At 32.6% G+C, this 16,145-nt stretch overlaps 2 protein-coding genes and 1 long non-coding RNA gene across 5 annotated transcripts; 1 reads left to right on the forward strand and 2 right to left on the reverse strand.

Annotated features, from left to right (window-relative positions):
- Positions 1-668: 668 nt before the first annotated feature.
- On the forward strand, positions 669-2,286 carry LOC114168263. Its single transcript, XR_003600649.1, has 3 exons — positions 669-886; positions 995-1,059; positions 2,079-2,286. It is a non-coding gene; the product is annotated as an uncharacterized LOC114168263 (long non-coding RNA).
- A 1,464-nt stretch (positions 2,287-3,750) lies between these two features.
- LOC114169032 (protein DETOXIFICATION 42-like) lies at positions 3,751-7,639 on the reverse strand. 3 transcript variants are annotated; one of them, XM_028054045.1, is made up of 15 exons: positions 7,527-7,639; positions 7,231-7,293; positions 6,969-7,082; positions 6,441-6,562; positions 6,144-6,359; positions 5,898-6,061; positions 5,683-5,818; positions 5,486-5,582; positions 5,276-5,376; positions 4,931-5,094; positions 4,768-4,839; positions 4,570-4,686; positions 4,393-4,488; positions 4,082-4,203; positions 3,751-3,995 (listed from the first exon to the last, which is right to left on the reverse strand). In XM_028054045.1, the coding sequence occupies exons 3-15, from the start codon at positions 7,043-7,045 to the stop codon at positions 3,953-3,955; spliced, it is 1,527 nt and encodes a 508-aa protein (XP_027909846.1). In that variant the 5' UTR covers positions 7,046-7,082; positions 7,231-7,293; positions 7,527-7,639; the 3' UTR covers positions 3,751-3,952. The 3 variants fall into 3 exon arrangements, with proteins under 3 accessions (XP_027909846.1, XP_027909847.1, XP_027909845.1); XM_028054046.1 differs by lacking the exon at positions 7,231-7,293 and having other exon boundaries at positions 7,527-7,627; XM_028054044.1 differs by lacking the exon at positions 7,527-7,639 and having other exon boundaries at positions 7,231-7,510.
- Positions 7,640-11,227: 3,588 nt separating this feature from the next.
- Positions 11,228-14,681, reverse strand: LOC114169835 (dicarboxylate transporter 1, chloroplastic). The gene is made up of 3 exons (XM_028055159.1): positions 13,347-14,681; positions 12,418-12,639; positions 11,228-11,907 (listed from the first exon to the last, which is right to left on the reverse strand). The coding sequence occupies exons 1-3, from the start codon at positions 14,445-14,447 to the stop codon at positions 11,545-11,547; spliced, it is 1,686 nt and encodes a 561-aa protein (XP_027910960.1). The 5' UTR covers positions 14,448-14,681; the 3' UTR covers positions 11,228-11,544.
- Between the last annotated feature and the right edge of the window lie 1,464 nt (positions 14,682-16,145).

Below are 16,145 nucleotides of genomic sequence, written 5' to 3' on the forward strand. Positions count from 1 at the left end.
TTTAAAAAGATAAAAATGAAAGATTCAAATTCAATGTAAATTGAAGAATAAAAAATGAAAAAGTAAGTATATATATATATATATATATATATATATATATATATATATAAATACATATTTTTATATACCGATAACATTCTATATATATATAAATATAAAAGTAGATTTTAATATCATATATATATATATATTTAATTTATTTCATTTTTTTGTTAAAATAGTAAGTTTTAAAATTTATTTTTTTCAGAGTTTTATTTATCTTTTATATATTATATAAAAGTAAATTGAAAAGTTAAAAGAAAAATAAAGTTTAAGAAAATTAATTGTAAAAATAAAAGAAAAAAAACTTTATACATATATATTGAATATATATATATATATATATATATAAATAAATGAATGTCGACGTCCGATAAAGAAAAATTAAAATTTCAAATTTTGATATTTGATATTTGAGTGAGAGAGAAAAATTAGTTATTTTAAATGAAGGATAAAATGAGAATTTAATTTTCTTTTTAAATACAAATAAGTAACTGGATGTACAGAAAGAAGTTCCCACCATGTTTTGATCAAAACATAATGGGTTATCTGTGTCGCTTTTTATTTTATTGATGTATTATTTAAATAAAATAATTTATAAGCATCTGTGCAGAAAGAAATTATTTGTAACTAATGTGAGAACCCTTTCTGCCACCACTTCACCAAAACACAGAATCCACTCCCTTTCTCTAACACCCCTTCTTCCCTTACTCTTTCTCTGCCTTCTCTCCACCAAATTCACCCTAAATTTTGCTGCATAGGCTTAATCCTCTTCCCTGTTGCAGAATTTGGGGTTGAAGCAAGATCAGAGTCACTTCTCTCAAGCTGAGTCTCCCTTTTCCTACGCGTAAGTTAACTTGTATCCCCCCTCACATTCCGATTTTCGAATTCTAAGAAATTCCAGCATTTTGGATGATAGTAGAACCTTTTCTCACCATTTGCAATTAAAATTCAGTGCTTTAGGTTGGAGTTGAGGTATTCTCTTTGGTTGAGGAGTCAATCCTAGTGGAAATTCCAAAGGTAAGGGGAGTCAACGAACTTTTACCCAATTCAGTTAGATTATGTCTTGGTCAGTCTGAATTGCATGTATAATTAGTCGATTGATGATTTAATTGCGTGATGATTGTTTGTTGATGATTTGGGGATGAATCCATACTCCTGCATGTAAGAACAGGCTTGAAAACTGATATTCTCGCCTGGGCGAGTGACTCTCGCCTGAGCGAGACTATTAAGGAAAGTACCCCTGTTCTTGCGCGAAGTCTCGCCTAGGCGAGCTGGAGTCGCCTAAGCGAGAGTTGCTCTCGTCTGAGCGAACCAGCCTAGCCTGAGCGAGAGTTCGCCCAGGTTTTAAATTTTTGCCACTGTTAGAGCCTCGCCTGAGCGAGACGGTCTCTAGCCTAGGCCGGATTTTCTAGCTTGGGCGAGGGTTCCTACATTGGATGGCTTGGGATTCTGTTTTAATGAGGAAATTGATATAAAGTGTTATAATTATGTGTAGATGCTATCCTGTATGCTTGAAATGTGCTATAAACTTAGTAAAAATTTATGATCTGTGAAAGATGAGAAATTGGGTCATGATGGAGTTTCAAGGGAAATTCATAAGAGTTGTTAGTGTGTGTAAGAACATGAGGAATCCGTATTGGTTGGTATCCTGAAACTCCAATAATCATTCACGCTCACGTAGAGTAGAATGGATTATGTCGTGAGGAGTAGCAGGAGATCCTAGTCTTTGGACTCGATAGAGCCTTAGACGCGAAGGGGATTTACTCTGTGAGAGGTTGGGTGATAACCCCTTGTGTCCAAACTCTGCAGAGTTTGGAAACCTTCACATGTGCAAGCCACCAAGAGCTCCAATGTCGCTTACACAATCCGGATATCGAGTCTAGAATTTTATGTATAATTGCGGCACGTTTGTGATTGATGTTTTAAATATGAATTGTATGTTTTTCCCTCAAATATCAGTTTACTCACCCTGATTGTTCATGTTTGCTTCCTTTATGTTTCTCCTTGCCATGATCACCCACTGTTGGTGTGAGCAGGGCCGAGTCCAGTTGATGATGTTCCTCCCTCTAGCAAGAGCTGAGTGATCGATGAGTAGTTCCGTGGTAGGGCGCATGGAGTAGACGCCATGTGGTTTTGGGATGTTTTAGTTTGTATTTAAATACCTATGTCCTTCATCACAAATTTACAGGATACGTTTTTGGATGACTGTATCAACTGTGTATTCCCTAATGCTGTTTTCTTTACTATCTGCTGTGATTAATCATAATATAATGTTTTATTTGATAGTGTGAAAAACTATTAAATGGGATGTTACAACTAATATTTTAATTATCAAAAAAAAAATTAATATTTTAGTGTACTTTAAAAACATAATGTATGATTAGTTATATTGATTTTTTTCTTAAATTTAAAATTTTCAATTAAATTTCTGTTAAATATTATTTTACTTACTATATATTCAAAATATAAATTAAATTGCTCAATTAAATAATTTTTATTTTTTTAATTAAAATATATTACTCGCATTTTGTTTCGTCATTTTACTCCTTATTGTCTTCAAGTTATTTATATATAGAAAATAATATTGCATTTATAATTAGAAAATAATATTGAAATCGATGTAAAACTACAACTAACTTTTATTATTTCAATATTATTTTACATTAATTACAAAACTTCATATGATTTTACAACACATAAAAGAAGAAAGACAACAAGACAAAATAATAATCATATTATTCAATTGATAAAGAAATTAAATGATTGAATTAAAAAATACAAAAACTTTGAATATTCAATATTTCGAAATTTCTTAACAAAAACCCAATTAAAAATAAACGAAGAATTTATGATAGAATTGAAACTTATTTAAGCTTAAATTTATTATACTCTTACAATTAATGCTACGTTTCGATGCTTAATTTTGTTTGATTGATGTCTTTAATTCACAACATAAATTTTAATAAAATTACATAGACATGGTTTTTTCAAACATCATTTTATTTCTATAAGTATTAAAATATAATTTAGAAATAAATATAAATATGAAAATTCAAAGGAAGTTCTTGCCGTAATTAAGTATACTAAAAAATGTAGTTTGGGATGGATGATTGAGATGCACTTTAAAATAATAGAGAGAATATTAAAAATATTCAATTGAGAACATATTTATTCTTATGACATAGAAGTATATTATTTTTAATTTATATATAAATATAAAAAAAACTCTCCAAAATATAAAAGGTTAAAGATTAATATAGCTTAGTTGTAAAAATAGTATATTTGCTATAATACCTCCTTTCTTTTATGAATTCATTTTCCAATTTTTTTGTGTGATTGAATTAGAAATCCAACGCAACTAAAGTGTTTTTATTCATGTTGATTCACGCTCAATGTAAGAGCAACAAGTTTATATTCTCACGTTCCGGAAAAAGTGAAATATAGAATTCTTTTTGTGATTTTCTAAAAGGACTTTGCTTTAATATTAGTCAACTTTCTTGACCAATGATCATTTGAACACATAACATTGAACTATTTTATTTAACATCAATAATCCGTTAATATTATCATATTATTATAATATAATTGTTAAACAGGCACTTTAATTATCCAATTTATTATATTTTCTGTTTCTTTTTTTAAGTGTCACTTCTTTATAAAAAGAAATACCTTATTTTTAAGTGTCATTAAAATAATACAATTAGGAGATAAATATAAAGAAAAATAATTAATAAAATAAATAAAGAAGACAAGCTTTGTGAATGAAACTTATTGTTTATATGTTTTTCTTATTCGGTATATTTCTTTATGTTCTGCACTTATTCTGAAGCTCAAACACAGCATTTCAAATAATCCACCAGGCACACTGAAAGTATATCAAAACTATGATGATGGGTTGGTGCTGTCACTGTTAGCTCCTAATCATCTTCCAGGGTCCTGATCCAGTTCCAACCCTGCAACAACGTGATTCACTTTAATTCATCAATGTTGTAAGAATAGGAAAACTAAGAAGAAGAAAAAATAACAAGTGAATTATTACCTCAGAATGCCCACAATTGCTCTAAGAGCCATATAGATTGTTAAAGCAACCCAAATTCCTATGAAACCGCCAACAGATGATAAAAAAAGCAGACAAATTATGCTGGAAATTGCCACCACAACCTGTGAAAGTGAAAAGAAGATCATAACGAGGAAAAAAAAATCAGTTTCTATTCTAGCGATTCTTTGGTTCATACTTACTTAATACCATACAATAGTATGAAACAGTTTTGAATATTGAACCTGCATTGTTTATAAGAAGTAGTGCATTACAATCTATTGTAACATGAAAGAAAAATACCCAATACCCACCAAAGAAATGGCTGAATATGCAAAATCAGATGCCCCGAAGTTGATTCCATCAAATACAAATGCCAAAGCGTTGAGGGGTTGAGTGGCTGCTACAAACTGATCAAGATAATCATTATGAATTTGAGTTTCACCGTTTTGGAGCTGAAAAGATAAGGTAGTGATTTGAGCTTAAGTTACCGGGATTCCAATTCTGATGAGGTGAAGGACATGAACATCTCTGGTAAATAGTTTAGCTCCAAGAAGCAGTCCTATTCCAAGAATGAATGCAAGAGCAAACCCCAGAACCAAACCCAGCTGCAGTACAATTGCTTGTTAAATTGCAGGTAATCAATTTCTGGCACAAAGATAGGGAAATATTTTCACATTGTGAAGAACCTGTAATACTCGATATGCAGTTGCTTCGGCCTTCTCATAGTCCTTGTTTGCAAATGCACCTGCAAGAATAGCCTGAAAAAAGCATGATATCATAATAGAAGTTATGAAGGTTTTGTTATGAAAGAAACATGCATGATCAATGGACGGTGTGGTTGTGTCTAACCTGTGCAGCAACAGCGAGACCGTCAGCAAGAAGGGACACTGCTAACCAAATCTGCAGACAGACTTGAAATGCAGCCATGGATGTTGGTCCCTTGCGTGCAGCTAATGATGCTGCCAGTGTCACACAGAATGTCACAGCAATTACTCTTACAAATAGCAGAAAACCTGGATGACAAAAATGGAAACAGGAAAGCACAAATGTAGTGTCAAACATTTAATAGTAAAAGAGTCAACTTGAATGCAAAAGGAAAGATAAGAGTAAGGTAGAAAGAAATCTCAGAAGCAACAAATAATTGTACATGCCATTCCCTTTTCAAGGTTTTGGTCTGGCAAAATAAATCATTACCATTTTTAAGGAATCGATGAAATTGTAAATGCTTGATGCTTGGTGGTATAAGATCAACTTTTTCCATCAAGCACCACAGGAGTATAAGTGACATTAGGTACCTAAATTCCCAGATAATTAGAAAATAAGAGATGACTTAGGCCAAAAGGTGTTTGCAGATTCATCCATATTTGAGTAGCAGTTTAATCAGTGCGATGAAATAAGACTTACTGAGATATGACATGAGCAATAGCTGCACCACTGACCCCCAACCGAAAAACAAATATGAATAAAGGATCAAGTGCTACATTGGTCAAATCTCCTGCCACTAGACCACATAAGAGAAAGAGTCATTAGAATCAGATAACAGAAAGATATTGCTATTGCTACACTCAAAAATGTAACAATACAATTCTGTTAAGGCATACATGTGGCATATAAAGGTGTTCTAGTGTCTTTAAATCCTCGGAAGATTCCCTGCATTGCTAAAGAGAGAAGAACAGCAGGAGCACCAAGGGACCTCAATGTCAGGTACTTATGTGCATGGTGTAGCATAAGAGAGTCCTGTATAAATATTATGTACTAATTAGCAACTACTGAAAAACTAAAAGAAACATTCTCAATATTTCAATGAAGCACTTACTGAGGTTACTCCCATGAAGTTCAATAAAGGTTTTGCAGCAGATATGAGGAACACTGTTTGGATGATGCCAAGAATGCCACCGATTAGTAATGCTGAAGAAGCAGAAGGGATTTGCCTTCTCTTATGCTCAAACTTAGCTATATTACAGTCAATAGCAGTCAAATCTGAAAAAAGAAGGGTTAAAATGTGCCATGTATAAAACATTTTTTCTTCTGTGCAGCAATAACACGTCACTCCAGAAGATACCTATGTTAAGTGGTATTAGTTCTTTTATTTCAGCATCCATAATTGGAGCTGCCTCCAACCATTCATTCTTCTCTACTTCTTGAGGAGTGTCTCCAGAAAGGGTATCTTCCTCTGCCACAAAAGAGGTAGTGACACTGACAAGTGGGAATATTGCAATTCTTGATATCTGATTGAAGAGTGCTATGGCCACCCCTACAGCTGCAAGCTCCACTGGACCTGTAGGTATGAACCAATAATTCAACAATAGATAGCCATGTCTGTGCTGAGCTCAAAGCTGGTAAAGTAGAAGAAAAATACCTATTTGACCAATAAATGCTGTGTCAACCAGTGAAGCAACAGGGTCAGCTATCAAAGCCAGTGCTGAAGGCAATGCAATTGATAATATTTCACAACCAAGACTGTCATATTTGAAAACTAGTCTGCATTGAGATGAAAATCAGAAACTGCATCAGAACTAGGAGTGTAACAGAACAACTATTTAGAATGACAAACTAAAATCAGAACTGTGTATTTTTTTGAATGAACAGACTAAACATTTTGCCGAAAGTTTTGGCTTTTTCTGGAAAACAAAAGAAGATACTTTCCTTGTACACAAGGGGAAAAGAAGGAGAAAGATATAAAAACAAAAGCAGATAGAATAAAAGGAAACAAAAAGATACAAGAAATATAATTTTTCCAACCATTAATAACAATTTATGTATCTAAAAATGGTCACTCCATTCGTTTAGATTTTCTAAATTAAGGTACATAAATTATTTGAACTGGGAGAGAACTTCTCAAAAAAAGTATCTAAATTTACTCATTTGAAATGCTATTAAATCCTACCTAGCATCTTTAAAGAAACTGAAAATTGGAGCTCTCCTCTTATTTTCTGGTGCATAAACGCTATCTTTGTCAGCCATCTTATCTACGGTGCCAAACGTGCTTCTCAAGAAATCACTGAACAAAAGTAGCAGAGAAATTCAGGTCATAAAAAAGATACGTAGAAATGCAGTGTCATTTTAGTTTTCTGTTGGGGTTGCTTGATGTGATGTCAGAATTAAGGTGGTTTCTGCATAGCAAAACGGTTTAAAAAGAGAAGTGTTACCTATCTCACTTTCAGAGGAAGTTCAAACGAAATTTCCTCTGAAACAGCTTTAAACTAAGAAACCTGAGAGTGAAAGCAATTGCTTTTCAGATTCTATTTGCTAAAACAACATCAATGTTATCATTGAAATATATGTTCCCATCATTAACTCCACAACAGAATTTTGATGCGAACATGGGTAGGAAGAGTAGGAGAAGAAGAAAGAGAATGAACTCCTGAACAGAACAAAAACGTTTGAAGTGCATAGGTGGCAGTAACACCAAAGATAGAACAAAACCGCAGAAGAAAATCACTACCCTTTTGAGGAAAAAAACGAAAGAGAGAGGACAGTGACACAACCACGTTCCCCAGCAAAGCTTCCGTGATTCTTTTACTTTTGGTATCTAAAAAGTTTATACTGAGAATTCACACACACACACACCCTTTTATAATGTCAGAAGGAATCAGTGATCTGAACAAAATTCACTTATTAGTTGTAGAAATGAGAAAATCCAAGAACCAAACTTAAGTCACAACCTGACACTCCTCTGTTGAACTTCCGTGATGGTATCTTGGAGCTATGTGCAAGTGCATTACGTCTGCTTTCACAATTCTCTTGTTTTCTTCTTACTGCCAACTTGCTGCAAACACCAAATTTTCTGCTGTTTGATCGTCATCATGAATGTTGTTAGTTAGTAAACTCGTAAAGTTTCAAGAAAGTGGTCATGGTTGATATAAAATTGAGGAGATAAAAGGTGCGAAATTTTATTATTTCACCATATATGTTGGATTCGTCGAAGATAGTTTTCAAATATTAAGTTAAATGCAGAGCGAAAGAGAATGACAAATACACGAGAAGGAGAAGAATGAAATTTCCACTTAAAGTTATTGTTTGCGGTATCGATCATCAACCCAATATCTTGGGATCAAAATTTTGGTTTAATTATTTTTGTATTGTTTTCACATAAATGTTAATACTTTTGTTAATTTTTTGTCAAGCATATCAAGAATTTTTCATCAAAATTAACAAAAAAAGTACTTTTTATTTACCTTCTTTTTATGAAAAATCTTAATTTATTTTAAAAAAATTAATAAAAAAAACTAAATTGTATTAAATTTTTAAAAAATCGACACCAAATTATAATTAAAAAGAAACGGGAGAACTAACTTAATGTTACAACAAATGTTGAATTAAAAAATAATAAACGTTGTGTACAAAAAAAATTTCTAAAATTATTTAACAAAAAAATATTATAAATATGTAATTTATTATTATTTTTCTTATTTTAACCGATTCGTTTGTATAAATATAGATTAATTTATTTTTATCTTCATTTCTTCTTCGATTCTTAACGTTGAAAACAAGTTGAACAAAAATATTTTATAAATTTTTTAAAAACATCATATTTTTATTATACAAATTATTGAATATTTCAAAAACTTTTGTCCTTACAAAAAATATTATATTTAAAAAAGTCCCGTGGGTTGCAAGGATGAAAATACTAATTTTTAACAAATATAAAAAAATAATTAAATCCAAAATTATTTTTTATATAAAGAAATGAAAATATTGTATTAATTTTTTATGATAATAAAAAAAATTATTATTATTATCATTCTTGTAATTATAAAATTAAACATAAATAATTTTTATAATTTTACTTTTTGATTAATTTTTAATTGTTATGATTATGTATAAAAAATCAGTCAAATTAAAAAAATAATTAAATAGAGAAAATTTTCTTTATATATAAATATAGATATTTAAAATATTTTAAAAATATCAAATATAACAAATATATTAAAAATATATTAAATTTTTAAAAGAAATATTTGAAATTATATATATTAAATTATATAAATATAAAAAAATTTGGGAGGTATGGTTCTCTCTCCATAGATCCGTCCCTGATTGTTTTGAATACTTGAAAAATGAATTTGATTTTATGAATAAGTTATCTAAAACCAAGCAGGTCCTGGAGAATATGAAAAATTACAATTATTGTGTGTGTGTGTGTAGGTAAGTGAATTTTCAAGAAGTTTAGTGTAAGTGTCACTTAAATGAAAATTACTATAAAAGATGGGTTTTTAAATAGGAAATTATTGTATTTTAATTAGAAATTTAATGATGACAGGATGAGAATGACTTTTATCAATTTTTTGTTTTACTGGTAAAGTTTGGCACATTCACAATTTGTTTCTTCTTGTTTACATTTATTACCTTATTTGTTCATGTATGATTGTTTTCTATTGCTTGTTTATTATGCATTCAACCTTTTTTCTACTTTAAGTTATTATGTGAAAATATTGATTCTTAGAATCTAAACTAGTTGTTTTATTGAAATTTATTGCTGTTTTTGTAAGTATAAATTATTTTTATATCATCATTTCGCTTAAATTGAAAGTTTTAAAATTAATAGTCTAAATAAAAATAGGTTGTAATTTATATTTATTTCTTTTACTAATGGAACTTCAAATCCAATTTTCACCAAAATCAGGGATTAGCAGTAATACTAAATCTCTTTCAAATTACTTTTTCATTAATTTTCTTACTTAAAAAGTTAAATACAATTTACTATATTTTTAAGGCATTAAATACGATTTTTTTTTAACCCTGATTTTATTTATATACAAAAATTAATAAGAAATTATAATAAAAGTATATTAAGAGCATATTTAAATTGACCACAAGAAACCAAAAGTGAAATATTTACTCTTACATGCCAATCAATTCATTCAATATGTTTAAAATATTGAATGTTAATCAATAGTTTAATTAAAAGTGATGATTAAAACATTAATACTTTATATATATATATATATATATATATATATATATATATTGTTAACATTAATTTTTATATTTTTTTACTCTTAATTATTTTACCAATTACCACTACTCTTAAAATAACGATTAGAAAAATTATAAATAATATTTTATTTTTTTATTAACTGTCTTTTGTTTTAGTTATGTGCCCATGCTTCAAAATATTCAATGAATTTTTTCTATCTCAATTCAACTTTCTTTATGTTAAGATTAAATGTAATAGCAACGTTTCTTTCTGTAAAAATGAAAATTTCAACTTCTCCATAAATTTGTTTCGTCTATGGTAAAAAAAAAAAAAAAATGCTTTTATACTGAAAAAAAAAACTACAGTGCCTTGGAAAATTACAAAAATTATATTCGCGCAAGTATCATTTTTGTTAATTTAATATTTTTATTATTTTTTTAAACCTTTAATTTTAAGCCTGTGAGGATTGTAACAGGTAATAAAGTATTCTTTTGTATCTTATTATTCGACATAACCAAAAAAAGGTACGTTTTTCCTTTTTTTAATATTTATTAGGAATATTAGTTTTATATAAAAAAGACACATTTTTTTCGAAATTTTATTTGATTCGATTCTTACTTTTTCAAAAAGTAGTGAAATTCAAATTAAATTGAATTCAAGACTGGCGATATTTCTACCCAGTAAACGACGAATCTTCATTTTTACACTTCAAAAAATGTGAGCATCTTCCATTCATTTTCAAATTGTAGAAAATACATTTCCAAAAATTCACTCCATGATCAAAAGAAAGAAGGGTGCAATAGAAATTTATGGGGTTGTCGACGGAAAAAAATCCCAAATTATTATTTTGCGGCCCACTGAAACTTCAAAAGCATGTATTACTTAATCATTTTTGTTTCATATAATCACTCGTTTTCTCTATTTAGAATGTTTGTTGAAACCTTCTAGTAGGCGTCTTTAAAACCCCTCGTTAAATCAGCATCAGCAACAACGTTGTGCTCATTGATTTCCAAACAGTATCCAGAGTAAGAAAAAATGGATGCATAAAAAGCCATTTTGAAGTATTCTTATTCTCATTTCTGTTCACAGATTAATAATATTGAAAACACGCTTTCACTGCAACATAGATGAAAACCTGTATGTAACTGGGTTTATGAACACAAGGGCCAGACAAATGTTCAGCTACACTAAAACAACTATGATAACTCACTACCCACACAAGAATATAACATTTGTGAAGCAAAATTTAATACTTTACGGAAAAACCCATTCAGTGCATACAACTACAACAGATCCTGAATGGCAGGATGTCCTTACATTTCAGAAATGAAATAAAATGTTCTACCCGGGTCTAAAATGACCAACTCTATTCATGTCCCACCTAAATCTCCATAAAAACCTCCCAAAAAGATTATTTTAGAAAGAATCGGAAAAAAAGATTAGCAGATTGCTTCAACTGCTTATAGTAAGGAGGATTAATACTTGAACGTATACAAAAATCTTAAACTAGAAACTGTGTAGGCAAAACTATATAATAGGCCTTTTACCACAAGCCAATGAATTTCCACCAAACTCCTCCAAGTCCAAGCCAGATTATAATGTTAACAATACTAATGAGGAATCCATAACCCCACCATTGAGCAAGGGGAACATAGTTGGCACCGAAAAACACAGGAGCTGATCCAATTCCGTAATGAGTAAGGCCACCCATAAGGTTGGAGAGGAATGACAGCACTATGGCTCCGAAGAATGGCGGAGTCCCCAGAGCAGTGGAAACAGACAAAAATGCAGTAAACATGGCGCCAATATGAGCAGCTCCACTTGCAAAGAAGTAATGAGAGTAAAAGTAGAGAAGGACTAGAATCCCAAAAGATAGTTGCCATGATAGACCCAATCCACCAACAAACTGTATGAACAATGGCATCAGTAAATCATTTCATTAAAATAATCAACATAATAAATTATTCTAATGAGTTCTCACAATATAAAGTTAAATTTTATAAACACTGATGTACAATGCATATTCTCTTTCGGTGAGCATTTGACTATGAAGGTGATGTTGATAAACTGAGATACAGGGACAAAGCAGAGGAATGAAACAAGATGCATGATGAAGACTTCAGTCATAATATACTAGAGGCAAGTATGTCTAATAATCTATGCAGTTGGTGGGAAACTTCATCCGCTTCAGCATATTTCAAAAAACTAAAAAGGTTCCTGTCTTTGTTTGGTTTTGTCAAACAGCTAAAACAATCTAGTAATGACAAATGAAAATAATTGTTTAATAGATTCACAATCTCACGCCCAAAAAACAGATAAATAAGAAGTAAATAACTGAACAACAATTATCAAGAGTGGCGCAAGTTATGTTAATTGAATGATCGCAGAGTAAAGAGACAAGAAAATGAAAAAATACCTTGACTACCGTTTGACTGAACCAAGCAATGAGGCCATATTTGTTCAAATACCCAGCCATTGCTATGAGGGCAGCAAACCATGTTAGAGTATCCCAGGCAACTCCTTCCCCTAAGCACTCCTTCCATGTAACAACCCCTGTGACAAGAAGTACAGATAATCCAAGAATTGCAGCAGATACAGCATCAATATTAAGGAGTCCTCCAAATACCCAAAGTCCCACCTGGCAATCGAGAAGTAAAAAGTTAATAAACAACCAAAGATTCTTAGGGGTTTAAAGCACCACATTAAGTACTCACATTATCAAGACACAAGACATACAACTACAAAATGATTACTTTCACATACGAATAAGAAGGTGCAAGCTTCTGGAAACTCGCAAACAAACAAAATTAAAGATGGCACAGTTTAAAAACAGAGCACAGTTTAAAAACACATTAGGTTCAAAATAAATACTAACAAAATAAGCAAAAGCTAGCAGGCGAGTGATGAAATGAGTTCGTCGGGGCCAACTGTGCATTCAAATACAGTTCTCCAAGACGAGAACAATAATGCGAAATCACATTTCAAAAACTAAATTTGAAATAATGCGCAATCACATTTCAAAGACTTATCCCACTGCAAAATAACAGAGTTCCTAATGCCGTCAAAGTAATTCACAAACTTAGCTCCAAATTAGTTGATTAAATTTCACTACCCTATTGCACAATGCACGTTTAAAGTGTAGTGTTTAGTCCACACAACAACAGAATAGATAGACCTATGCCATTAACAAAACCACCATTTTTAAAAATATCATTCTTTTAACTTCATGTCTCAAGTTCAATTTAGTCCTAACTACAATCTCATTCCCACATGTTACATTCTACAAAACACTACTTAGAACACCAAATGAAGCTAAACTATGCAAATCAAAATTCATTTGATTACCGTGAGAAACAAGGTAGCAGTCATGATCTTCTCATTGGTTGTCATGGGCCCCATTTTCTCCAACTTCTCTCTCGCAAGCTTAGGAGCATCAGGACTACTCTTCAGAGTAGGAGGGTATATAACGTACAAAATCAACGGAACCAACACCAACGACGCCAAGCCGGGGACAATTGCAGCTTTGGCCCAATCCAACCACCCAATCGTCTGGTTAATGGAACTTTGCGTCAGCGTCGCGCAGAGCGGATTCGCCGCCATCGCCGTCAGAAACATCGCCGAAGTAATCACTGAAGTCTGAAAGCACGTGAGCATGAGCCACGCCCCCAACTTTTTCTCCGTCCCGTCGCCGGCGTTGCTCCCGCAAGCAACACACAGCGCCTTAACAAGCGGGAGGAATATCCCGCCCGCCCTCGCCGACACCGAGGGGATCGCCGGCGCCAGCAGCGCCTCGCTGAAGACGAGGCTGTAACCTAACCCGAGCGAGGAGCTGCCAAAGAGCTTCACAAACTGGTATGCAACACGGTTCCCGAGGCCAGTTTTAATGAATCCCTTGGCGAAGAAGAAGGCGAGTGCGATGAGCCAGGGGATCGGGTCACCAAAGCCGGAGAACGCGGCGGCGAACGTTAGGGTTTTAGTGAGAACGGAAACGCCCAAACCTAATATCGCAACCGCGCCGAGGGGCAGCGGTTGGGTTATAATGCCGACGATTGTGCCTAAGAAGATCGCGAGTAATTGCCACGCGTTACGGTTCACGCCCGCGGGAACTGGTGTGAACCAGAGGATCACTCCCGTGGCGATGGAGGCTAATAGGGGTTTTATTGCGGCGCCTTGCCATGGCTGAATCGGCGCCGGTGCCGGTGCCGGCGCCGGAGTGACGGAGGCTACGGTAGCTCTTACAGTGAAAGAAGAGTGCTTGCGAGTGAGAACGAGGTTTGGTTTTTTAAGTGAGAAATTTGGGAAGGAGGAAATCGAAGTGCTGAGGTTTGGTTTGAGTGAGGAAGGTGGAAAGGAAGTGAGACGGTTGGGCTTGAGTGCGGCGGCGGCGGTGGTGTTGCGCCGGAGGCGGAGAGAGGGGAGGGTGGTGGTGAGTGCTACAGAGGCCATGACGGTGGGAGTGGGATCTAGTGAGGTGGCGGTGGTGGAGCTTAATAGAGCGGCAACATGTGATGTGATTGGGAGGGGTTTGATTACGGGGCGTTGGATTCGAAACGGACGGTGGAGATTGGAAGTGGAATATGCGGCTTTGTTTGTTGGTGAAAAATTGGTGGCTTGAGTAGGTTTTAGCTTTGTGATTGACGTCTGAGATGTCGATGTCTCCGCCACACGAAAGAGAGAGGAAAAATAATGAGATCAGATCTTGTTTTGTTGTGTATGTGAAGATTCCCACGCGGAGCCACAAGTACACGTGGCGACAGGTGACTGGGTGTGTGGCCACGTCAGATTGTCTCTTTTGATGAGGTGGAACGGATGAACACGTGGCGATGGAGACATGCATGCATGAAAAAGAAGATGAAGATATAACGTTTTGGGCTTTTGGAACGTCCAAAAGGCCAGAAACTTTTTTGGACAAACAAAACCCAACACTCAAAGGTCACTGGCAATGCATATAACAGTGAGTTTTTAGTATTTTCAGTTAGATATAGTTTTTCATGCATATGATTTCAAATGAATAAATTCTATTTTAAATAAAAATATAATTTAATATATTTTTTATATGTTTTTTTAAGTAATAACTTCTTCAATTTGAAAATAGAAAGACGAAAATTAAAAATTTATTAAAATACAAATTCTTTTTGTTGATAAATGATGAATTGATGTGTAGTGTAGCTGGAAATATAAATATAAAAAAAATAGAAAGACAGTGATATGAATTAAAAATCATGTGATAGTGATATTAAATATATCGTTATCAGTGTTTTTTTTTCTTCTATGTTTATTCTTCAAAACAAACGTCAACATTGTTCTTTAGATCTTTCTGTTTTAATCATTTTAAAGAAATAAAATATTTTTAAGAAGAAATATAATTAATAGAAGATTTTATCTAAATAACAATCTAATGGAATGTGGTCAAAAAAAAAAAGGTACAGCTACATAAATGACTTGTGTTGATTAAATTTGCAAGCTTCAAATATTACAGCTTGTCCTTCAAATATTTGTCTTCTGCTACCTAGTGCATAACAATTTTGGTGTTTTCATTTTGGTTAATAGTGTTGGTTCATTCATAATAATCCTTCAGTTCACAGTCGAGGAGGAAGATGAGAAATCAGAGGAAGCTGCTAAACGCATCAAATGACTATTTTACCTTCTGAAAAAAGTAATTATATTTCGGAATATGATTAATGTTTTATTTATCTATAAATCAATAAATACCAACAATCCCACGCTCTTCCTATTGTACGCCTCCAATCTTCTTTCCATTTAGGAAGCGACACATGTCACAAACATCACATTCAAAAAAAATTCCATTGCACTAGCCCTACTTCTCACAGTCATCCTTCTTTTCCAAGTGATCTCTGCCTGTAAAAAAATTAAAAAGGTTAAATATATTTTTTTCAAATTTAAGTGAATTTTGGAATTAGTTTCTCTTCAAAATTTTATATCAATTTAATTCTTTATTTTTAGAAATGCGTGAATTTAGTCATTCTTATCAAAATTTGTTAAGTTTATTTGATATTTTAAACGCATTTTATGATAATACTTTAGTTAACATTGAAGTGGAAATGTGTCAAACGCTATAAATAATTCAAATACATTATGAAATGTGCTTGAAACGTCAGATAAACTCAACAGAATTTGATTAAA

Source organism: Vigna unguiculata, chromosome 11 (genome assembly GCF_004118075.2).
Source record: "Vigna unguiculata cultivar IT97K-499-35 chromosome 11, ASM411807v1, whole genome shotgun sequence".
In the NCBI taxonomy this organism is placed as follows: Eukaryota; Viridiplantae; Streptophyta; class Magnoliopsida; order Fabales; family Fabaceae; genus Vigna; species Vigna unguiculata.

Coding starts and splice junctions, on each gene's coding strand:
- LOC114169032 (XM_028054045.1), bottom strand. CDS start 7,045: ATGGCTGACAAAGATAGCGTTTATGCACCAGAAAATAAGAGGAGAGCT. Junction 4,840..4,930: donor GTCTCGCTGTTGCTGCACAG/GTTAGACACAAC, acceptor TGCTTTTTTCAG/GCTATTCTTGCAGGTGCATT. Junction 4,489..4,569: donor TCATCAGAATTGGAATCCCG/GTAACTTAAGCT, acceptor TATCTTGATCAG/TTTGTAGCAGCCACTCAACC.
- LOC114169835 (XM_028055159.1), bottom strand. CDS start 14,447: ATGGCCTCTGTAGCACTCACCACCACCCTCCCCTCTCTCCGCCTCCGG. Junction 12,640..13,346: donor CTGCTACCTTGTTTCTCACG/GTAATCAAATGA, acceptor CTCGATTGCCAG/GTGGGACTTTGGGTATTTGG. Junction 11,908..12,417: donor TCAGTCAAACGGTAGTCAAG/GTATTTTTTCAT, acceptor TTGTTCATACAG/TTTGTTGGTGGATTGGGTCT.